This window comes from Lissotriton helveticus, chromosome 2_1 (assembly GCF_964261635.1).
Source record: "Lissotriton helveticus chromosome 2_1, aLisHel1.1, whole genome shotgun sequence".
Taxonomy (NCBI): domain Eukaryota; kingdom Metazoa; phylum Chordata; class Amphibia; order Caudata; family Salamandridae; genus Lissotriton; species Lissotriton helveticus.
In genome coordinates this window covers 245,358,235-245,383,944 of record NC_136059.1, presented here as the reverse complement: position 1 = coordinate 245,383,944, position 25,710 = coordinate 245,358,235, and the positions used below count along the sequence as shown (strand labels likewise).

Genomic DNA, 25,710 nt, shown 5'->3' with positions numbered 1-25,710 from the left:
CACTCCAAAACCAAACCTGGCAGCAGCACTTCTGTTTCTCAATATCACCATGGCAGATGTGTACTTTGCTAAGTAGATGGCGTTTCATGTAGTCCAGTTTCCAGCCATCACTCCATTTCTTCCCTGTGGAAAAGTCCCCAACAATCTCGGCTTCGGCACATGCTTTGCAAATCAAGCCCACGTCTGGACTGTATTGAAATAGTTCCCAGAGTTGCAGCCTCCACAATTTCCTTCATCCACTCTTCCTTGAATACAAGGCAACATTTCTTCCTTTGTGGTGAAGCACTGCACTCTCCCGAAGTTACTTTTTAACAAAACAATGGTCCTTAGACAAGGGAGAGAATATTTAGGAAATAAATATAGACTAAATAGAACTATATTTTTTTGAAAGACGTGTCCAGCCGGACAGTTTTTAATATCTTGATAAGGAATAATAACCACAACAAAATTCACACAGAGTGTGATGGAAGTGGGACACCAGCCGATGTCCGACTAACCCACTGGGAAAACATACAAAACATACAAAAATAATAGGCAAAGAATGGTCATCTGAATATCATAAATCATAAACAGATGATCCACAATCTACACATATGCATGAACAATTACTGTCAACTATGCATTTAGTGCATTTCTGGTCGACGACGTTTCGAACCTTACAACATTTTGGTTCATCCTCAGGACAGACAATAATTGCCTAAAGAAATAACGATTTCAAATTGGTCCCACAGTGGGGCGATGTGCTAATTTAACACCGCCAAATCGAAAGTCTGCGTGAATTAGGGGCAACCGGAAAGGATAGGAAGGTTGCTTTCGGACCCTCAATTGATTGCGCACGATAGCAGGAATTACTTACAGCGGGTACAATCTGCAGGGAGTATTGAATAGTACAATGGGTTGGATGCCCTAGCCGAATAATCGAAGAATGAACAATGCTGGTCCACAATGGGGGTCCTAGCATGGCGAGAGGGATCTCCCGAAGTTACAGCTTTGCGCTTGAACATTTCCGTACCCGCCGGTTTGAACCTGCTGTGCCACAAAGCCTGCAAAATAAGAAAACATGGCTTACATTGACGCCTAGCTCATGAATGCAATCTGTTATACTACAATGTACAAGATGTACCACAGTTTAACTCAACCCAACAATTACCTCTTTTGCTTGCACTCACGTGCGCCTGTTTAAATGTATGGGGTTCTGGATGTGAAACCTGCAACGGAAGAAAACATGGGTAAGTATATATGGAACTACAATGTTCAAGATGCACCACAGTTTAACTCAACCCAACAATTACCTCTTCTGCTTGCACTCACGTACGCCTGTTTAAATGTATGGGGCGTTCTGGCTGCGAAACCTGCAACAGAAGGAAACATGGGTAAGTATATATGGAACTACAATGTTCAAGATGCGCCACGGTTTAACTCAACCCAACAATTACCTCTTCTGCTTGCACTCACGTGCGCCTGTTCAAATGTATGGGGTTCTGGCTGCGAAACCTGCAACAGAAGAAAACATGGGTAAGTATATATGGTACTACAATGTTCAAGATGCACCACGGTTTAACTCAAACCAACAATTACCTCTTCTGCTTGCACTCACATGCGCCTGTTCAAATGTATGGAGTTCTGGCTGCGAAACCTGCAACAGAAGAAAACATGGGTAAGTATATATGGTACTACAATGTTCAAGATGCACCACAGATTAACGCAACCAAACAATTACCTCTTCTGTGTGTACTCACGTACGCCTACTTAAATGTGTGGGGTACTGTCTGCGAAACCTGCAACTGAAAAAGCACTGGTTTAACTCTACCAAACAATTACCTGTTTGTTCTGCCTGTACTCACGTCTGCCTGTGCAATTGTCTTTGTAGTACAGACTCACGAACCTGCAAAAGAAAAAGGGGTGCAGATTGTGAATCTATTTACCCAGCAACCCCCAACCCAACGAGGAACGTAACCAGAATTACCTTGTCTTTGTGGTACTCTCATCTGACCACTCAAATCCAAATACCTTACAGACTGGTAATCTACAAGTGAAGACAAGTAAGTCAGCAAACGCCCGAAGAATTACAAACTATGCATGGGACCGGTCAAGAGGCCCAAGAGGAAAAAGACCAAATAATTACCTGGGATTCCAGCCTAGGACAAATAGGGGTGTGCCCATGTGTTCCATTATTAGCATCCATTATCTTAAACTGGTCTATAAATCTGAATCCCAGGGGAAAGCGTCATCACAGAAGGTGTAACACAAAATACAAACTGTGCAAATGGTTGAGGTGGGTGAACAAGGTAACCCACAGGATGGCTGAGAAGCACACAATCCATCAAAAGATCCCACCTGAAGATGCTGCAGTGGCGCGCAAAAAATATGATTAACTACGTTCAAGCAATTTTCAGGCAACCATAAATATGTCAAGATAACTGAAGGATGGACCTGCTGCAGAGAGATCTAAGTTTTGCCAACTGGAAGTTGACTCATTAAGTAGCCGAGAAGGTTAAAATGCCTGATGAAAAGCTGGTGAAACATGCAGATCAAAAATCACATGCAATGTAACTAGGTCAGTGCATTACTGCTTCTGTCAGAAAGCTCATTTTGTTACTTGCAGTTTATAACTTTAAATCCTAATATAGAACAGTAACCTATTAACTACCAAACAGCTGCATTTCCATTCATTGCAATGGCAGAAAACCTGCGACAGACCACCCGAGTGGAAGAGTAACAGCTTTTGATTGTAATAACTTAAGGGTGTTTTTGAACAGTAAATAAAACATTTTTAAAAACGCAGCCTTAAATTTAAAAACCTGCATCAAGAGGAATAACCTTCAATCTTGTTTTACTTGCAGAGATTTTTACATATTCCCCACATCTTCATTGCTTTGATTTTGTTCACAAGAAAATGTCACCCTTAGCCATCGAATGCTAATCATAAGTACATTGACATTATGAACATGTCACATAAGCAATCTGAAACCCTGGTCCAGCCTGAGGCGCATGATATTGGCATGTAATTGATGCAACAAACGTCATGTAAAAAAATGGCAGACTCACAATTCCAAAAATGGATACCCTAAGGAGTGAAATGCTTTTGTTCTGTACACATACTGAAATTGTGGATTCAAAGCTGCTGTCGAATGAAGGAAAAAGGAAGCACTTGAAAAAAATTAACTGCCTAAGATCACACAGTTTGGTCAAGTGGGGAAGCCGGCAGTCTGTGTTACATCAAAGAGTATGCTTTATATTTAACTATTTGATGGGCTGCATCAGTACTGTACATTAAATAAATACACTAATCACGTGTCAAATCAAGTTGTGCAGGAAGCCATTCCAGAAAAAAGTAAAAATTTAAAGCAAAGTAGGTTGCTTTATTTTAATGTTAACATCACAGACTTCCCCGACGTATCATAGCGCCCGATTTTAGGAGAGGCTGACCAGCGCAGTGTGTGTTTACTGAAATGCTATGCAAGCATTAAAAAATCCAGAAATGCCTCATCCATTCCTGTTTGGAAGCCGGGGACCCCCAAGCAATTTGTACAACTTAAATTTCTTTTTAAAAACGCCTTTTGAAGCAGAGGCAATTTCAAGAGGGAGACAGCCTGAATTGGGTCTATTGGCATGGACATGTGTGCATACAGCAGTGTATTATTTATTGGTACGCAAGGGCTTGTGGAAAGTGAGCAATCAGACAGCACGAAAATCTGTGCCCTTTTTCTTCCCTCTGTTCCCCTCGCTGTCCCCATGCTCTCTCTGCCAGGTCTTTCCTTCTGTACCCCTCGCTGCCCGTGTCTCTGCCCAGTTTTCCCTTCTGTTCCCCTCGCTGCCCCCGTGCCTCTCTGCCGGTTCTGCCTTCTGTTCTTAGCTGCCCCTATATTTCTGTATTCTGCCTCCTTGCCATTCGTTTTTTGTGCCCGTCTGCCCTCTGTGCCACTCGTTTTTCTGCCCCTTTTGCCTTCTGTTCCACTGGTTTTTCCCTCGCTTTTTGTGCCTTTCTGCCCTCTGTTCCACTCGTTTTTAGTGCCTTTATGCCCTGTGTCCCACTCGTTTTCTGTGCCTTTCTGCCCTCTGTCCCACTCGTTTTGTGCGCCTTTCTGCCCTCTGTCCCACTCGTTTTGTGCGCCTTTCTGCCCTCTGTCCCACTCGTTTTTTGTGCCTTTATGCCCTCTCTCCCACTCGTTTTTTGTGCCTTTCTGTCCTGTGTTCCACTCGTTTTTGTGCCTTTATGCCCTGTCCCACTCGCTTTGTGTGCCTTTATGCCCTCTGTCCCACTCTTTCTGCCCTCTGTCCCACTCGTTTTGTGCGCCTTTCTGCCCTCTGTCCCACTCATTTTTTGTGCCTTTATGCCCTCTGTTCCACTCGTTTTGTGAGACTTTCTGCCCTCTCGCCTTCAGTTCCGCTCGTTCCCCACCCGCGCTGGCCTCTCGTATAAGTATTGCTGATAATCAGAGCCCCTTCACGGGCTCTGATTAACAGCAATACTTAAACAAAAGGCCACAGTCTGCCTCGCGCTTTACTAACAAAAGCGTAGACACTTTCCAAACACAGCGTGTGCTAAAGTACACGCTATGTTTGGAAAGTGTCTACGATTTTGTTAGTAAAGCGCGGGGCAGACTGTGGCCTTTTGTTTAAGTATTGCTGTTAATCAGAGCCCGTGAAGGGGCTCTGGTTATCAGCAATACTTAAACAAAAGGCCACAGTCTGCCACGCTCCCAAACAGCCGCAAGCGCCACAATACCCACCAGCCCCCCCGCCTCCTTACCTGCACTCCTCATGCCTGCTCCGCCGCCGCCACCACATGGAAAAGTGCCTCATGATCGTGCCGCTCTCTTTTTAAAAGCGGTGGGCGGTGCGACTCTAGCGGCGTCCTGTGTGCGCGCTCCACGCTAGGTGGTGCGCGCTGACGTCAGGGGAGGTGCGCGCGCGGCCTAGAGGGAACGGTGTCTGTGGACCCACCAGACCACGAGCTTTATTCTAATTGGCTGTCAACACTCCAAACCAGGAAGTTTTGGCATCCATCTTGTGACTCGGTAGAACCGAGTCCCAAGAAAACTGTGAAACAAATGTGAAAAAGAAAAGGGGGCAGGGTAGAAACACCCTGACCTCCTAGGCCTTCTCAGGGGTCCCACAAGGACCACCAGGGTCCAAAACATCATTAAAAAAAAAAATATATGAAACCGGCCGAATTCACGCTGGGGTCACGTATCCGGCCGACATTTTTTTTTTAAACGAAGCGCGGACTCCCGCGCTTCGTTGTGTTGAAGCCCCCGGGTGCACTGAAAAAAATGTCCCCCCCACACTGCCCCGGGGACCACCACCCCCTTGGGCTAATTTCTAAATGTGTGGGGGGCCTCCAAGGCCCCCCCAAGCCCGGGGACCGCCACCCCCGGGGCTTTTATTAATTATTTGGGGGGCACATGGCCACACGCTTCCCCGGGGACCGCCACCCCCGGGCTTTTTAAAGCAATAGATAAACCTGTGTGGGGGGGCTAAGCCCCCCCCACACGCCCCGCAGACCGCCACCTCCCCGGGCTGTGCACTAGGTGGGAGGGGGGCCAAATTCGCGCTATAGTTTGAAATTAGCATTTAAAAAACCATTGAAATTTACTGAAAAAACCATAGGTTTCAGGGACGTTATAGTTAGTTGGACATTTCACTTATACAAAACCATAGAAATGTCCCCGTTATAGTTAGTTCAACTAACTTAAGGACATATTTTACTCACCCAGGGACTACATATCCCGTCAGGCATCTACGCATTGCACTGAGAATAGCCCAATGGTGAGGGTGCAGTTGTGTGCCTTCTCACCACTTTAGGGCAATTTGTTAAAATGAATATATATATACACAAGGCATGGGACAACGAAAAAATAAGCTGTTATCTAAGATACATAGATGATACATAGATATTTTCATCTTGTGGCAAGGGGGATGAACAGGAGGCCCTTAGTTTTGTCGAAGCCATCAACCAAAACTCCCTCAATCTGCATTTCACTTTGCACATCAATAAAATGAGAATAGAATTCCTAGATGTGCAGGTGTATATTAAAAATGAGAGGATTGAAACAACCCTACACAGAAAACCCACCACTGGGAAGGATAAGTTACTTACCTGTAATTCTAGTTCTCTTCCAGGGGTATCCTCAAAGTCATAAGCACTGAATATTCCTGCCCATGTGCGGGGACCCCGGAAATTATATATGAAAATCACATATATACAGCTCTACATATATGTATGTACATATATCATTTTTTCTCATACCAATGCAGCTCCCAAAAGGAGGCTAAACAATGGAATTACCCAAATAAAGATTTGCAAACATATAAAAACACCTGAGGGTAAGTAGCACATGACCTCTGTTTTTTAATGAGCAGAAAACACTCATATATCAGAAAAATTGCAAATAAAGTAGAGATTGTTAGCCTACAGGCTGCATTGTCAACCAAAACCATAGCAAATGAAAGCATTTTCAACAAACTGGCACTGTGCCTTTAAGGCAGCCATGACCCACAGCTTCCCATCATGCCTCAGGGGTGACAGTTAGGTCAGTTGTTCTTTGCATAACCCTGAAAGTCAGGGCTCAACGATATCCATCAACACTTTGATCGTGTCTCATTTACCTGGGGAGGCGGGTAGGTTGCTTATGACTTTGATGAGGATACCCCTGGAAGATAACTAGGATTACAGGTAAGTAACTTATTCTTCTCTTCCAAGGGATACTCATCAATAGTCATAAGCACTGAATAGAATAGCAAGCCTATCAACCACCTGAAGGTGAAAAACATGACCCAACAAAACTGCAACAGCAGAAATTAGCTGTTGAACAGATTCTGCAAGGAGGCCTGGCCTACTTGGGTGTCTGCTCTGGTGTCTGATTCTAGACAGTAGTGTCTGGTAAATGTATGGACAGACCTCCAGGTCGCCGCCTTACAAATCTCAGACATGGGCACATAATGAAGAAAAGCCGTAGTAGCCGCTCTTCCTCTGGTGGAATGTGCTTTGGGAGAAAACCCCAGGGTCTTCTGCGCCAATTGGTAAGCAAGTTTGATACATGAAACTATCCATCTGGAAATGGAATGTTTCGAAACTGCATAAACAGATCTGATCGACCCATTGTTGACAAACAGTTGATCAGATTTTCTTATAGATTTGGACCGATCTAGATAGAATTTTAAAACACTTTTCAGGTCCAGAGAATGCAAGGCTCTCTCAGCTGGAGTGGAGGGATTGGGAAAAAAGGTGGGTAGAGAGATGGTCCAGTTAACATGGAAATCTGACACCACCTTAGGAAGAAAAGAGGGATGAGTCCTCAACACCAACCTATTTAGATGGAAAACTGTATAGGGCTCTTTAGAACAGAGTGCTTGAATCTCGCTCACTCTGGGAGCGGACGTGATCGCTACCAAAAAAAGCAGCCTTCTTAGAAATATGTTGCAAGGTTGCTTTGTGAATGGGTTCGAAAGGCGGACCCATTAATTTCGATAGCACCAGGTTTAGCTCCCAGGGAGGTGACGGAGGTTGTACCGGAGGGTAGACCTTCTTCAAGCCCTGCAGAAAATCTTTAACTGCTTGTAATTGGAAGACAGAAGGTTGAGACGTTGAGCGTCTATAAACCGTTATAGCTGCTAAATGCACCTTAATGGAATCAACCCTGCTTTAGCCAGATACTGTAGGTAAGGGAGAATGACCTCTTCCTGACCCTTGATAGGATGACAATTGTTCTGCATACACCACAAGTAAAAACGCTTCCACTTGCATGCATAGGAATGCCTCGTGGAAAGACGTCTTGCTTCTTTCAAAATTGACATGCAGTCCTGCGGCAGTCCTAAGTGGCCATATTGTATGACCTCAGGAGCCATGCTGCCAAGTTCAGTCAAGGAAGGTTGGGATGATGAATCCTCCAGTTCATCTTGGATAGCAGGTCCGGCCTGCACGGCAGAGGACACTCTGACAGATGAAGAAGGTCCGGGTACCACCACTGTCTCGGCCAGTCTGGAGCAATGAGTATCATCCTCGTGGACGAATGAGCCAGCTTATTCACCACCTTCGGGATCAGAGGAAGGGGTGGAAAGGCGTACACAAATGCCCCTGACCAGTCTATCAAAAGGGCATTCCCTTTCGATCCTAGACGGTAGTACCGCGAGGCGAAGTCTTGACATTTGGTGTTGTCGTCGTCCGCGAAGAGATCTATGCTGGGACAACCCCATGACTGGAAGAGGTCTTCTACCATCTCGTCGCTGAGAACCCAGTCCTCCCTGTCTTCGAAGTGACGGCTGAGGGCGTCTGCTCTCGCGTTTTGTTCTCCTGGCAGATGGACTGCTGTGACCGACCGATTCCGTGCCAGGAGCCAATGCCATAGATTCTGTGCCTCCAGAGAAAGGGCACGTGAGCGTGTTCCCCCTGCTTGTTCAAGTAGTACATTGTGGTGGTGTTGTCCGTTTGTACTAACACTGATGTCGCCTGAATCGAGGGTAGGAAAGCTTTTAGGGCTAGATGAACTGCCCTCAACTCCGACATGTTGATGTGGAAGGAGCGCTCTTTGATAGACCACAGCCCTTGAGTCTGGAGATGCCCCATGTGTGCCCCCCCCCCACCTTACAGCGAGGCATCCGTGATCAGAGTCTGTGTAGGAGGGGGCTGATGGAATGGAATTCAGACTTGTAGATTTCGACTCTTCATCCACCAAGGTATGCACCCTCGAGCCGCGTTTGACAAAGATATTTTGTCGTCCCAGCGGACTGACTGCTGGTCCCACTTGTCCTCCAGATCCTGCTGAAGAGGACGCATCCGTAGCCTGGCATTGGGGACCAGGAAGATGCAGGATGCCATCGACCCTAACAGGGAGGCAATCTGACGCACTGGCAACCTTTCATTGTGCAGAACCAGTTGACATTTCTGAATGAGGGAACACTGTCTTTGCTCCGAAGGAAACGCTTTTCCTACCTCGGAGTCTAACAGAGCTCCTACGAAATGTATATTCTGCGTAGGTTATGGAGTTGATTTGCTGAAATTCCCTCGCAGACCTAGCCGGCGACACATCTCGATGCAGATCAGGAAATGGTTTCTCACGCTGTCCGGAGAGGGACCCTTCAACAGCCAGTCGTCCAAATACAGGTACACGAAGACACCCCTGCGACGCAGAGCGGCTGCCACCACCGCTATGCACTTCGTATGGCAGGACTTTGTACTGATAATGAACGGATCCTACTCGGAATCGTAGGAATTAACTGTGACTGAGTGATCGGGATGTGGAAGTATGCATTTTGCAGGTCCAACGAACACATCCAATCCCCCTGCCTGAGATGTGGAAATATTTGATGAAGCGCCAACATGCAAAACTTCTCCTTCTTGATGTATAGGTTGAGAGTCCGCAAGTCCAGAATGGGTCTGTACTCCGCTTTTTGCCCCTTTTTCTTGACCAGAAAATATCTTGAGTACACTCCTTTCCCTCTTTGAGATGTTGGTCGATTTTTTTAAAAGGGTGGCCACCTCTTTTTGCAGGACTTTTAACTGATGACTTGATGTTTGCATTGGAGGGATTGAAGGAGGATGATGGTGGAACCGAAGCAAGTATGCATTCCGAAGCGTAGCTAACACCCACCGATCTTTAGTGATGTTTTGCCACTCTACGATATGTTGAGACGCTTCCCCCCACTGGAGTGGTAGACGGCACTGGGGGAAGTAAGCACTCATTTGGATTGCGTCTTGTTGGAGTTGTTTCCCTGATGCTGATTTCCTCTGCCTCTTGAGGAGCGCCTGCCTCTGTACTGCGACTTTTGCTGCCCCTGTTGATCTTGGTTCTTCTGCCACTGAGGGTTTTGAACCCTCTGCTGAGAAGATCGTCGGTTGTAGGTGCGGAAAACGTGATGTGCTATAGTGCCCACATTGTCCCATCTTACTAACTAAACAACATGCCGTGCAGCTAACTGAGAAGCTGGGGGCCCTAGGATGCCCATGAGTCACCTACAGTCAGAGCTAAACTAGGAATTGGGTTGGGGAGCCCGAAAAGCTTCCTGAAGAACTGAAAAAGCTACTTTTAAGAATTTCAGGACATGAGCGAACAACTTGGTAGATCCACCCCTTTAAGCAACATTGCATTGCCGGACTTGAAGATTGGGCGCCATCAATATTTCTATGCGTTAATAGCATTTTGCAAATGCAGATTATATGGATGAGGGACCTACACCCATGGCGCATAGTCTGCACTATGTGTCCTTTTTTCTCTTCCCTCCTGTCATGCCAATAGTCCTTTAGAGGAATCAGTCCAAAGGTTAATCTCATCAACACGTGTTTTGGGCCCTCGGAAAGGGGTTTTACACTAGTAAATGGTTAGCACCCCGAGCTCATAAAGGTTGACGGCCCAGCTACTATGAACTTTCTCCTTCAGAACCTTTATATCACAGTCAGCCAACTTAATTTTTGCCTGTTTAATAGCCATCTCGAAGTCTGTTTCAGAGGAAAATTGGCAGACCAAATATTGTGAGCTTCAAGGGCATTCAGGGCGCTAGTTATATACTGGGAGTGCTCCCAATTTACTATGGGCCACAGAAAATGTTTTGAAGTGCAGAATGTTGTTGCATCAATTAAAATTATAATCAAACTTGGGCTTGCATTTGTGGTGAGGTAAAGGTGAGCCCCTGGGGGAAAGACGACTCAGGCTAAAGGTAACTTATGTGTAGCTTTTATTTTCAGAGGGGGGGGGGGCAAGCGTCCATTCATTATTCTCTACGCCCACAATGCGCCGCCTCTCGATGTCCCATGAGGCAAGGCGCCGGTCACGTGGGTGTGGAGCACTAGACTGCAAAACCACAGCATTGTGCAGTTGGCAGTGTTGCCAGACTAGGCTAGATCACGCACAATTGTGCTATATTTTTCCGGTTGTGTGGTAAGATATTGTTTTGTGGTAGTTGCCAGATTATAAATATATATACAACGCTCCAGCAAAGTAGTATGTTAAAGTGCTTTATTAGACAAATATTTACTTGGCATACTGTGCAACATCAATTCCAATACATTCACCGCCTGCTTGACGCTGTCCCTGCCCCTCCTTTAATAAAGTAGCAATATTGGGCTAGTTTAGGCTACTTTTTAGCTGCCTTTGGGCTACAGAAAGCTTACAAATCTGACAACACTGGCAGTTGGGTAATAAAAATATTTCTCTGTAGCAATCGATTTGGGCTTTGTTCAGCCAATTTGCCATGCTGCTTTTAAAGGCCAACACGCTGTAAGCTAGGAGGCAGGGAGGGAGGGAGTGTGAGAGAGAGAGAGAGAGCGAGAGAGAGAGAGAGAGCAAGAGAGAGCGAGAGTGTGTCTCTCTCTTATGTAAAAGCACATGTGGTCCCAGGAACGGAAGGGACGACTTCTTGTGTGGATTTGCACATTGTGCCAGGGCATGTGCACATAGTGCCAGAGCAGAATGCTTTGACTCGCAGTCAGCCAAACTAATGACTGGATTGGGCCACCATGTGCCCCATGTTTTATACTGTGGTGGTTGCAGGAAAATGTGAATGACACTACAGCAGACTAATGGGTGAATAGGCTGAATTAAAGTCCCTGTCTGTATGCATAATATTAATATATTTAATTAAAAACTATACTGATACTTTTATGAATAAAACAAAATTGTACTCACAACTCCTTTTGTTATGCTATACAGTTTTGTAAAACTACCTTTGCAGACTCTCTCCTCTCTTTTTATTCTACTTTCAATTATTTTGAAATTCAAAAAATACAAACGTGGATTACCTGGTCAATGAGGTGTCCTTCACTTCAAGTAACAGGGCACTCTCTATTAGTTCGTTCACATAACTGTTGCCCGAACGACTTAGATTTGTGAATGAAGGTCCAATGCTCTCCAAGAGAAAATCTTTAAGAAAGTTGGCTAAAGAAACAAATGAATATAAAAAAATAGTATTGAATTTCATACATACAGCCTTTAGTGATCAATACGTTTGCAAAAGGCAAAAAGTAATGAAGACGCGTTATTATTCAACATTGACAGAAAAGCAACATTTGACATACTAGTCCTGCAAAAAAATAATATAAAAATTGAATGGCTAAACTTTAAAGAACTGGTTATAACAGTTGACACAGATCACCTCATGTTGTTTACAACTTATCTATACTAAAAAGACTATCTCCTGAAATGTGTGTCTTTTTCACCAAACTATGAAGATGCATGGAGGGTACGTTTCAGGCAATGTTCCTAAAAGAAACAAGCATTTGCAAGGCGGCTCCCTTAGCTTAAGCGCACCCCACGCCTGCGCAAACTATCACTAAATGTCCCTATGCCTACAAAACATGAACGTGTAAATATACATAGGAAAGTAAACAACAAACATGTTTAGTTAATGTTAGTAAATATATATCTTTACACACTTTTCCTCAAAATATTGTGGCAGTCAATATTTTGGTCAAAGCTCTTTTGAAGGTTCATATTAAAATGGTGATCTTCTGGCACAAAACTAATTTTATCTTCTTGCAATGACTGCATATATCCGACTAGTAAGACTAGTGGCTGGACCAGCACAACACAGCATCTTACATCACATCTCTAGAAACAGTAAGAGGACACTGGCTGGGCACTTTGCTAAGCAGGTGGATACCAGGATGCAAAGAAGGGTGGAGAAGACAAGGCTGAGCTGCTGCCAGTCGATCTATTGACCAAGAAGAGGTGGATAGCCTATGTGAAATGGAGATGGGGAGGGTTAGAGAAGTCGACGCAAAAGCAGAAGGAAGGGATTTGTAGTAGAGTTGAGAGAGAAGCTTGGAAGAGGAACCTTTGGTGAGCGTAGAGAAGGAGGCAAGGAATCTGTGGTATGAGTGGAGAAGTAAGCTGCCAGGGCCATGGAGTCTGTGGTGAGGCAGTGAAGGAAAATGTGCATCATGGAAGCAGACGTGGGCAGGGAACAGTTGGGGCAAAGCTTGGCACCAATAGAATGACAATCGAGAAGGGGGCACGGAGATGCTGAGGGAGTAAAGGAGAAGGGGACAAAGCCTATATTGTGAGACTCGAAGGAAAGGACACCAGAACTTAGAGGAAAGGAAGAAGGCTTGGAGCTCATGGCAAGAGAACAGTGCATGAGGTCATAAGTTGCTTCAAGAGTTTGCATGGCTCTCGATGCTGCAGTACGGGCGGTGAAAAAGGTGAGGAAGGCTGCAGTAGACAAATAATGCAGCTATGTCGGATCATATAATTTATTTAGACTGTAGAAGATAAAGTGCATTTCTGTAGCTTGTTTCCATTGGAACGACTAAACGTTTTCATGAATTCCAGAATCTTGTCCCAAGTAGTGTATTTCACAATTCACAAGAAAGGCTCCTTGCTCGTAAACATTCCCACAGAAGCGACTGCCTCTCGCTGACCACATCGGATTGTAATATGTAAGAAGTACAGGGTAAAAATGGGCCACCTAGACACAACTTGAAATAAGAATAAATACAGTACATTAACACCACTGTTCAAGATGCTAGAAAGCGGCTTGGAACAAAGCTCACGTTCAGAGTTATGCACTCGAGAACTGGGACACAACTAACAAACGCTGAAACACAAGCACGGCCCCGAAAGTTAATTGTTGTGAGAGAGAGGGAAGCAAGAGGTTAGCCCGCGAGTGGTGCGTGTGCACGCTGTCAGCTCATTTTCAAGCACTGCACTCGTGCTTGTGGCGCGCCCCTGCTCACTCCCGCAAGGTGGATGCCACCACAAGTATGAGTGTGTGCTTCAAAATGAGCAGAGCAACGGCTGAAGGCCCTCCAATGCAGCGCATGCGCGCTGCATAGGTGAGACCTAAAAAGGAACTTACAATTTTCTAAAACATTCTTTCTATTAAAAATAGAGCCAAATGCAAATATATTACCTGATTATAACCCTGTTTCCAGCCTCTTATATTTGGATGACCGTGTATAGCACGAAGGTGGGCATTGCCATGCTACATAATGAATAGCATCTTCTACTTTCGATATAACGAATTTCACGAACAAAGTATCCACTTTGCAAGCATCCCCTTACATTCAGGGTGATTGGGCAGTGGCAGAGCCCATAACTGCTGGTGCATTATTTGTATACTCATGTGGCCGAATTTTAATCTAACTACCTTTTAAAATTTAGGGAACACTTTTGGGGGTTTTTACTTGCCATTCCTCCTGCGCATTCTTTTGAAGCTGGTGGTTCCTTTGTGCACGCTCGGGGCTTGAGCTCAATCTTCCTTCCTTCCCGCCCCGGTCCGACGCGGCGATTAGCGGCGTTGCGCGGAGGGCGAGGAAGGGAGAGCCAAGGCACTTCTGGTGGGCCGGTTAGCGGTCTAGTGGCCAGAGGTGAAGGGTTGATAAAGGTCGCTTGTTTAGGCGGCCGCGCTGTGGTGAGTGGGTGGTGGAAGAGCCCGTAACTGCTGCTGCATTATTTGTATGCTCATGTGGCCGAATTTTAATCTAACTACTTTTTAAAATTTAGGGAACATTTTAGGGGGTTTTTACTTGCCATTCCTCCTGCACATTCTTTTGAAGCTGGTGGTTCCTTTGTGCACGCTCGGGGCTTGAGCTCAATCTTCCCTTCTTACTTATGGCCACGGTGGTTATTAGACAGGGAGCAGATGAAGGGCAAACTATGGCTCTAATACTCCTGGACCTGAGCACCGCCTTTTATACTGTGGCACTATACACCTTGCTGCAGTGTCTGAACAAGGGCGGCATCTCAGGTTCAGCTCTAAAACGGCTACAATCTTTCCTGGTGGAGCGCAGATTTCAGGTCAGGCAGGGCATCCACTACTCCAAGGCCATTCTTGCTTTGCCGGGAACCGAAAGAGAAAAGGCGGTCGACATGACAAATGCGGAGGATAAGGTGAGATTCCTCCTGCCTTGAAATCACGGAACTCTGTCTGATTTTCCGCTCGAGCCTCGTATTTACCACCCATTATTTTATTTGTCACTTTTGCAGGCTAGCACGCAAATAAGTTCATAAGCGGCAGCCCCACTATTTTTGAACAAGGCACACCCTGCAAACAGTGAGTATCTATCCCCCTTTCTTCTTGCACGATTTAACTAAATGCGTGCTTAAAGGCTACAGCGTACTTACCTTTTTCTTTTCAGAATCACTCGCTTGGGTTTGATTCAATCACTTTTGGCCAAACGAAAAGAAATACCGGTTACTGTCCCGACCTGTATCTGACACTTTCCAAATGAGGTAAAAATTTGAACAAAATCCTTGCCCATTCCTTTCATTAGAAGTATTTGTTGATTTGACATTATGAGGGTAAGAACTGATTAAAACTGCATTTTGTTGCAGAACTATACCGCCAGCACTTTCAACATTTTTAAATCCACTAGCTTCGTGAGAACATGAAGGTATGTTGTCCTGACAAATGCGAAGTACATAAGATAACCTTGAATAGGTAGAGGCTGCTTTCTAAATAAAATCCTGCATGTTTTGTTTTTTGTCATGAACAGTGTTTTAAGGAAAAGACCAATACAGCCCTGATGAGAGTCCGGTGATTTTGAAACAGAACTCTAAACGCGTCTGCAACGGCATTCACTCCGTGAATAATCAGATAATAGGATTCATATTCTAAAAATTCCTTGATGAATTAGAGACAATTAACAGGTCTTTTATAACAAGGATATGAATAGGAAGTTCTAGCTTCCAGAAAGTTGTGGTTATTAGGCAACTGTTTAGGAAAGATCTCATACTTCCTGAAACACATGTCCATAAGAAATGTTCGTGACATTTTGTTTGTTTTCTAAATGTATTCAACACTTGTATGTTTTATGTATAGGATTGTTAATGCACAATGTATTGTTGTTGTTTGTAAATAAGTTGTAATAATGTGGTATCCTGTGGAAAGGATGATGTGTCTTTCAAATAAATATCAAAATAAAAGGCATAAATAATTGCCAAGATAAACGTATTAAGTTTGTTTACCTTTTTGTATAGTAAAAGACTTTAAGTAAGTTTGAGGGTCAGGTACTTTTTCGAATGTATATTTTAGATACTGTGGCTTTGCCTCTCCAACCTATCCTAGCGCGGGGACACGCCGACATGGCGTTACCAGGCGCTTTACAAAATTCACTATTATTATTATTATTAAGGGGATCCATGCCAAAGTCACGTTTAACCTCTATATACCCATGCGGCCTGGTAGCAAATACCACTTTTACAATACCCATTTTACCCTTAGTTCTCATCTTATTTATAAAACTTGGGTCAGGTAGACTTCACATGTAGGGCTGTATTTCTCTAAGTGCTCTGGGCATGCAACAGATGCATGCTCGCTCTTTCTGCACCCCCAGTGCACTTTGGCACAGTAAAAGGGATAGCAGACGCTTATGCAGCCCCTAGTGTAATACAGATTGCCTCCGCGCACTGGCGCTATCTTAATGGGGTATTCCCTCACATGAATGGGAATGTGGCCCCATACAAATGAGGGAAATACTTTTCCTCTTTACCTGTGCTTTGTTATGAACACAGGCAGAGACGCAAAGAGGCAATCCGGAGGCATGTGGACTCCACCACAAAAGGTAGAGGCAGCCCTCTGGAGGGGATGAAAGGTTCCCATGAACCACCCCCCTGCAGGTGATAACTTTTTTCTTTTAAAGTATAGGCATGGTTGCTGCTTGCACTGTGAAAGACATAGCGTGTGTCTCAAACAGCTTCTAAATCCTTTCACTAATGCGCTGCCCCAGGATGTGTGCGAGTATGTGTCTGCCACTGGAGAAGTGCATCATCTGTAATAGGGTGTACTGTCCCGGTTTGTGCATTGCACTCCTAGCTAAAGGTGAGCCATGGCGCAAACAGGGGAAGTGCACCCTTTATTTAATGCAACCCTTTTATGTTAGCTTTTCCATAATGCCCACTCACTGGGGTATTTTAACTAACATATCTTCAGGAGTTAAATCCATGCCAGTTTGTTTACAGATGTTTGTTCCTTTATTCAAATTATCCAGAACAAGGCAGGTTTAGGAACAATCAAGTCTGAGATGGCTTTTGTATCCAATTCCAGCCATGTGAGCTGGAGAGAATTCTCGGAGTACAGCTGCAGTTTCCCTATCAAAAACTTGTTTGACAGTCTGAGTCTTAGCAATATTACAAAATCCTCCCATTAACATTACGTTAATAGCTTGCTTTAGTGGCAGGGCAGACTTCTCAAATACCTGTAGTTATGACAAAGCAACTACAAAACACAGGGACCTCTTTTTCAAGTGAGGAAGGGTGTCCAGGGGGAACGACAGGAGAAAAGGGCTATCAACGTTGGGCTTCGATGTTCTCGGAGGCTAGATATGGAAGACGGAAACGTGACCGGTCTCCAAGAGCCCTAAGAGAGGGTCAATTCATGGAGGCGGACCCTCATTGTTGCATGGGTAACACTGAGGGGAATACCTTTGACAAATTCTTTGACTGAACACTAGAATTATCTCTAGGGAATGCGGCCTGGCCAATGATGAAGCATGACACCCAGGCGTGGCCATACAAACACCCCTGGGTGTTTAAAAACACAGCTTGATATGATTGTTTTACCCGATGGCGCTACACTTATTCAGTACGTTGATGATTTGCTTGTTGCTGCAGATACTGAGAAAATCTGTAAAGAAGCCACGTTGTCGTTGTTGCATCATTTGTCTGATTTACATCACAAAGTGTCTCTTTCCAAATTGCAATATTGTCGACAAGAAGTGACCTACTTAGGTCATCTCTTATCGAAGGAGGGAAGGAAACTGACCCCAGAAAGAATTCAGGCAACAGCGAAATTGAGTGTGCCACGGACACAGAGAGAAGTGCGTGCTTTCTTGGGCATTCCGTCCTATTGCAGGCAATGGATACCGAATTTTTCTTTGTTGGCCAAACCTTTGGTGGCAATAACTTGTAAAGATACACCGGATCCCCTCCCATGGTCTGAAGATTGTCAGAAAAGTTTTTCCGAATTGCGTGATGCATTATGTTCGGCTCCTGTGTTGGGTACCCCCGACTACAGTAAGCCCTTTACATTGTATGTCCATGAGAAAGAAGGTTGTGCATTGTCAGTGTTGACACAGTTGTTCGGAAACAAGCAGCGTCCATGCGCGTATTTTTTGTCGACTTTGGACCCGGTAGCTAAAGCATTGTCAAGTTGCTTAAGAGCCACAGCGGCAGCAGCTGTTTCTATTCGGCAGTCTGCTGGTTTAGTGATGAATAATACATTGGTTGTGATAGTTCCACATGCAGTGGACACGTTGTTAAACAGGACCAAGACACAGCACTTAACTAGTGCTCGATTGTCAGGTTATGAGTTGACACTTTTAGCGAGTCATGTACACATAAAGAGATGCAACACGTTGAATCCACCTACGTTGTTGCCGATTGTAGCAAAGACAGATGCTTCTGAACAGCATGATTGTTTTCTCAGAACAGAAGATGAAATGAAAAGGAGAATAGATCTCCAGGACACTCCCCTTGTGAAGTGTGATGGTACCTTATGGGTGGATGGTTCATGCTTCAAGCTTCCGAATGGTGATACGACTGCGGCATATGCTGTTATGACTTTGCACACGATTGTTGAAGCTGCACGTGTCCTACATAATTCAGCTCAAGCAGCAGAGTTGATTGCACTTACAAGAGCGTGTGTGTTATCAAAAGGAATGAAAGTGGCCATATATACGGACAGCCAGTATGCATTCGGTGTGGCCCATAGTTTTGGACAATTGTGGAAAGAACGTGGGTTCCTGACTTCGCATGGAGCTAAGATACAACATGGTCAGTTGGTAAATGAGCTTCTCGAATCACTTACGTTGCCCCTGCAAGTTGCGATTGTAAAGTGCAGTGCACACAAGAAGGTGACTGATGATGTTGGTCGTGGAAATGCATTTGCTGATGAAATCGCAAAAGAAACAGCGAGGGATGTGATGAGCCGAATGTATGTTGCAGGCCCTGCGAGATGGGTTGGTGACGTTGGAATGTGTAAAGACACGATAGAGAGTGTGAAGTCTATTCAAGCTGAAGCTACAGAGAAAGAGTTGAATGTGTGGAGAGAGAGTACGGGTAAATTGGATGCAAATGGTTGTTGGGTTGAATTGTCAGAGCATCAGTGATGGATGTTACCCGATGCGTATGTGCTTGCAGTGGTTACAATGGCCCATGGAATGGCTCACATCAGTGTGAAAGGGATTTGTAAGTTGTTGGCTCCAGTGTGGCGAAATGCTAGAATCCCAAAATGTGCGCAGAATGTAGTCAAGAACTGCATGGTGTGTCTGAAATACAATCCTGGTAGGGGAACCCCAACTCCAGCTGGTCATTTTGCGCCTCCAACTTACCCGTTCGAGGTTTTGCAGCTAGATTTCATCCACATGGAAAGGTGCAACAATTTGAAATACGTACTCGTTGTTGTTTGTGCCTTCTCGAGATGGGTAGAAGCATATCCCTTAACGGACAACACTGCCTTGTCCACAGCTAAAGCCCAGGTCAAAGACTTTTTCCCCAGATTTGGAATGCCGAGAATGGTCTGGAGTGACAATGGGAGTGAATTTGTAGGACGAGTGATGAAGAAAGTATGTGAAGGGCTAGGCATCCAACAGAAATTCCACGCTGCAAATCACCCCCAATCAGCTGGACTAGTAGAGTGCTACAATGGCACGTTAAAACTGAAATTGGCCAAAATCCAAGCGAGCTCTGGTCTTAAATGGCCTGACGCTCTGCCTTTAGCACTCGTATCAACCAGAATGACTGTGCATTCGCGAGTGAGACTTAGTCCCTATGAAATCGTGTTCGGCCGCCCGGCCAACATATGGGGAGTGCCAAGGCCAACAAAATTCAGTGAGATCGAACACCCTGTACTGCTTGATTATTTGTATGAATTGACGGCTAAATTGCGTGTTTTACACCAACAGGTTCACGATACTCTGCCTCAGGTTTCTGAAGATCCAGGTCACATCATAGATCCTGGCTCATGGATTTTGGTGAAGAATTTCCAGCGGACAAAGAATGATCAGCCCCGCTGGACAGGCCCCTACCTAGTCCTGCTATCAACAAGATCAGGCGTGCGAGTGGAAGGGAAAAAGAACTGGATCCACGGCGTACACTGTAAGAGGGTCCCTTTGCCTCTGCCGTACGACCGGTGGGTCCAGGAGGGTGTTGTTGACTCAGACTGAGACTGTGCCTCGTTTTCTACCTTTCAGTGATGCACGCATAAAAGGAACAATTTCTGAACAGGAAAGTGACAAACTTTTGCAAGGAGCTGTGCCACCGCCAATTCAATTGGACACTGCAGAGCCTGAACTGCTGTTTCAAGACCAGACATTACCTGGAAAAAGACGCTATAACCTGAGGCCGAGAGCTATGGACTAATAAAAAATGTCTTTCCTTTGCTATTTTTTAAAGTGCAGCTCTCTCATCTGAGAAACTTTTTTATTTTTGTTTTTCGAACCACCATCCGGGTTCAGCTGTAGGGTCGCGGTTGCCCAAGTCTTTGGAGTGCAGCTGAACACGTTAGGTCGACAGTTCTGGTTGGTCTAAGGGAGTTGCCCTGGACTGACAGAAGCATTCCTTAGCATAGAACACCCTACCATCGCGAGCAGCAATTAAGAGAGGATGGAGTTTTTCGAGATGGAGAGACCTGCCAAGGAAATGAACTTTAAAGCTAAAATATGTAGAATGATGACCAAGAAAAGCTTTTTGATACTAAGCATTTTTATTTATTTATTTATTTATTTAATAGCATTTGTAGAGCGCATGCAAATACCCGTAGGCGTCTCGGCGCTGATAAGCAATGCTGTCTGTCCCTGATCCGGAGGTTGGTAGCTGGGTTTACTGGTTGAATAACCACGTCTTCAGTTTCCTTCTGAACTGAAGAAGTGTGGGGCTTATTTTAATGTGGTTCGGTAAGGCGTTCCAGATTTTGGGGGCTGCGATAGAAAAGCGGCGATCACCCCATGAAACTGTTCTGCTTCGTTGAACCACCAGTTGGTTAAGCGAGGAGGAGCGAAGTGTTCTGGACGGGTTGTAGGGAATTAGTAGCTTCTTGAGGAAGCACGGTCCTTGATCCTGCAGGGTCTTATAGACTATGCATAGCGCTTTGAATTTAGCCCTATTTTGGATGGAAAGCCAGTGGTACTCTTTCAAGGTGTCCGAGATGGGGGCAAACTTGGATTTCTTGGATAGCATGCGTGCCGCTGCATTCTGCACAGTCTGAAGTTTTTTCGTGACTCTACTTTGTGCATTGAGCAATAGACCGTTGCAGTAATCCAACGATGTCAGGACCAGGGAGGTGACTAACGTCTTGGCTGCTGAATCTGGTAAATAAGGGATAATCTTTTTTATTATTTTGAGCTTAAAATGGGCGTTAGCTGCCACCTTATTTGCATGGGCCATGAAACTGAGCTTGTCATCAAATGTGACTCCCAGGTTTCTGACCTTAGCGGTGGGGGTAGGAGGGACACCAAGAGCCGATGGCCACCAAGCTGCCGACCAGGCTGGCAAAAGATTGCCAAAGATCACCACCTCGGTTTTATCGGAATTGAGCTTCAGGCAATTTCTTGCCATCCACTCACCGATAGCAAACATCCCCCTTTGGAATCTTTCTGCCACCTCCTGTCCATTACCCTTTATGGCCAAGACCAGCTGGGTGTCGTCAGCGTATGAGGTGAGGCCCATCCAGTGTGCTTTGATGACACTAGCAAGGTCCGACACATAGATATTAAATAGTGTCGGACTGAGGGATGAGCCTTGGGGAACCCCACACGGCAACGACAGATCCGCTGATTGAAAAGGACCCATGGTGACAGCCTGGGTTCTGTTGGCCAGAAAAGAGGCCAGGAGATCCTTGGCTGTGAGCTGAATACCCATCCTTTCGACACGGTCGACCAAGATCTTGTGGTCGACCGTGTCGAAGGCCGCTGAGAGATCAAGAAGGACGAGCAGTGCTGTTCCTCCCTGATCACGGATGACTCTTATGTCATCCGCTGCCTTAATGAGAGCGGTTTCCGTTCCGTGGTATTTACGGAAACCGAACTGTGTGTCATCCAGCAAGTTATGACTCTCAATGAATTCTGAGAGTTGGTGGTTCATGGCCTTTTCGGTGACTTTTGCTAGAAAAGGGAGACTCGCGATAGGGCGATAGTTTTTTAATTCACCTTTATCTAGACCAGGCTTTTTTAGCAGGGGTTTAATCAGCGTGTTTTTTAATGAATCTGGATAAATTCCAGATATCAGTATAGTATTACAGACATATGTAATGATGGGAATGACTGTGTCTGGTACGGTTGCGATCACCGAGGTTGGGCAGGGATCCAGAGCTGACCCAGCTTTGATCGATTTTACTATGCTCTTAACTTGATCCGTGGTGAGGGGTTTGAAGTTGGTCATAGTGTTTTTCGGTATGATCATTGAGGACGTAGCAGGACTACTAACAGGGTCAGAGTTAAACACTTGGTAGATGTCATTGACCTTTTTGAAAAAGAACTCGGATAAGGCATCACATAGTGCTTGTGATGGGGGGGGGGGTTAGGATCCGGAGTGTTTCCAGAAAGGGTTTTAGCAATGTTATATAGCTCTCTGCTAGAATTTTTCGCGGTCTCTATATTGGAGGTGAAATAATGTTTTTTTGCTGCTACTATCATAGCTTTATAAGAAGCAAGAGCTTGTTTATATTTTTCCTTATTTTCGCTATCATAAGTTCTTCGCCAGTGCCGTTCTCTGTTCCTAGTTAGTTGTTTTTGAATTTTCAGATCTTTAGTATACCACTGAGCTTTAGGCCGGTTTCTGTTCTTTGAGATAGATTTGGTGGGTGCCAGCTGAGTGGTTGCTTCGGCCAACCATTTCTGAAATTGGTTGGTGGCGGTATTGGGGTCAGTGGATAAATCCGGAATAGTGTTATTTAACAACATCGTAAGGTCATTGGAGTTGATGTCCTTCCATGCTTTAAAAGTGCCACTATTCGTGTGAACAGCCTTTTTTCTCGGCAAGCCTTTGATGGTAAGGCTGCTAAGAATGACTGAGTGGTCAGTCCATGTCATGGGGAGAACTGAGGTTATGCACAGACCTTCCACATTTGAGAAAATTCCATCTAGCGTATGACCTGCTTGATGGGTAGAGGTCGTGACCAGTTGACTAAGACCCATAATTTCTAGGTCGGACGTAAGGGAGATAGTATCCTTATCGCTGCTTTGCTCCAAATAGAAATTGAAGTCGCCCATAATAGTGGTAGATTCTTCTGTAGCTATAAACTCGGTGATGTTACTAAGGTTATCAAGGAATGCTGATCTGTTCCCAGGGGGTCTATAGAGGAGCACTCCCTTGAAGTTGTAGGTCGGGGACAGCTTTATATTAAAATACATGGCTTCACATGAGGTAATGGGTATAGGCGAGAAGCGTACTTCCAAATGGTCTCGCGCTATAATGGCTAGCCCACCACCTTTCCCTTTAGGCCTGTCCTGCCGATAGGCACTGAAGCCTGATGGAGCTGCCGTGACATAATCTGGGGCAGATGCCTCATCAGACCAGGTCTCTGTGATGTATAGAACATCTAAATTGAGATCGCTGATGAGATCGGCTATTTCCTGACAGTGCTTGCTCAGGGAACGCGCGTTAATTAGCGCCATGGTCACGTGAGTGTCTCTCAGCTCCACGGTTTTGAGCTAGGTTGACAGAGTTCGTGAACGCGAGTGTAGTGTTACAATGTTGGCATTGTGTTTGTATCTCTGGTAACATTGTGGAGAAATCGTATTTGGTACAGAGCGGGGCATGGGAGGGACCAATCTCCAGCAGTGTACACCGGTTATATGAAAGAAGTGGGCCAGGGGTTGTGGCCCTAGGCCCGGTCCCGGCGCGGACGGGCGCAGACGGGCTTGCCTCTGGCGCGCCTCCGGCGCGCCGCCGGCGCGCCCGCCCGCTGCGCGGACGGGTGACACTGACATTTTTATACATACTATGGGCGGGGCAGGAGGAGGGTGGGAGGGGCGTCGAGCTCTCCGGCGAGCCTGCCCAATCAAAGATGGCTGCCAAAGTTGTCTTACAATGTTCCCAGCGCCTCAGTGGATCGACGCTTTGGGAAAGGGTGTGCCCAGCGAATTGATCTCGCTATAGGGATGTCAGGGAGGTTAAAAACGCTCCAGTTAAAATATTATACAATTCTAAAAACAATTAGCAAAATCAATCGCAAAATTTATGCAAAAATCAACAAAATTTATGTTGTTCAGTGTAATGATGTTTTTAATAGGATATGTGTTATTTTCTTTTCGAGTGACATTTGCACCCACTACACAGTCCACGCCTCCTCCTACTGTTTCCTCGCATTCTTTCCACCCTTTTCCTGAGCATGAGTCCGTTAGGAGATTAGAGTTTATTAATAACTCCTTCGTTCAGCTTTTGCACCAACACCAACTAGTAATGAACACGACTAACTGTTGGGTGTGTGGTCTTATGCCTCACACAACGGATAAAGGTATCCCTTATCTGGTCCTGCCTTTCAGCCATAATGGTTCTGTGTGGGCATACAGAACAATGTTCATCTACGCACATGAAGTCTACCCCCCTACGTTCTGAAAAAGACAATCCAAAGAATAGTGCTCTAGTTAAGGTTATAGTAGATATGATTAGGGAAGATACTTCCTATGAGACTATCCCAAGAGATGAGACACTAGCATACATTGGATGGAACGTGACCGGATATGGAGTTACTCTGGGTGAGAAACAGCGAGCTAAGAGATCCTCCCCGATTTGGATTGTACCCCATCAGGGTCACCTATGCCTGCAAGGTAATGGCAAGAATCCCAGAGCTCAGTTAGGGAAAAGCATCTGCACTGAGACATATGTTTTTGCGTCCCAGACTTCCCCTTCGTTCTTAGCAGCTAAAGGTACCTATTTCATCTGCCATGATAGAGCCTATACATGGTTGCCCCCTGACTTTTCGGGCACATGTTTCGTTTCGTTCCTGTTGCCTCCCACCTACACAGCTGCTGCAGATTACCACAAGACAAGGATAGTTAGAGGTGTCTTCAGTAAAGAAGACACTGCAGGACAAGAATTTGGAGACTTCATGAAGGGTTTTCTGCCGTTTTGGGGACCCATGGTTAACAGCAGGAACATAAGGCAATTGACGAGGGTGGTTGAATCCACCGTAGATGAAACTGCCGGTGCCCTTAGTAACTTGACTGCTGAGCTCCAGTCGGATCGCCTTATTACCCTTCAGAACAGGGTCGCGTTAGACGCCATACTTCCAGACCGAGGTGGGGTATGTAAAGTGATCCAATCGAGTTGCTGTGTTTTCATCCCAGATAACGCTCCAACAGTGTACCAGGCCATCTCTAAACTACATAAGATCTCTGAATCTATTCATGTGGATAAAGGAGATTGGTTGTTGATGGGGTGGTTTTGGGAACGGTTATCCGCCTGGGGATGGAAGATTCTGATGGTCATTGGGATGCTCTTAGCCATTCTTTTCCTGTTCTGTCTGTGCGTACAGTGTGCTCCTGCTATATGTGGCCTCTGTGCTACATCGTGTGTAAGGAAACCTGTATCGAGGGACGAGCTAAGTAATAGGATGATGCTACAGCAACATCTCAATGATTTTAGGAATACAGACCTGGACTCAGATTAGCGTGAGGATAGGTTGATTGCCTATGTAAGGGCAAAAGGAGGGTCTGTGGTACTGAAAATTTTGGACCTGTGTCAAAAACATCGTAGTATCATGACGATTTTGGTATCAGCAGACCGAGAATGACGAGTACACTACATACTCCAATTTGTCATATTTGGGCGGCGA

At 45.3% G+C, this 25,710-nt stretch overlaps 1 protein-coding gene across 1 annotated transcript in view; it reads right to left on the bottom strand.

Annotated features, from left to right (window-relative positions):
- Window positions 1-25,710, bottom strand: part of HAUS1 (HAUS augmin like complex subunit 1) — a 338,749-nt gene that overhangs the window by 271,695 nt on the left and 41,344 nt on the right. The window contains exon 3 of the mRNA XM_078677253.1: window positions 11,738-11,873. Coding sequence (XP_078533379.1) covers window positions 11,738-11,873 — 136 coding nt within the window. The remainder of the gene's footprint in view (window positions 1-11,737; window positions 11,874-25,710) is intronic.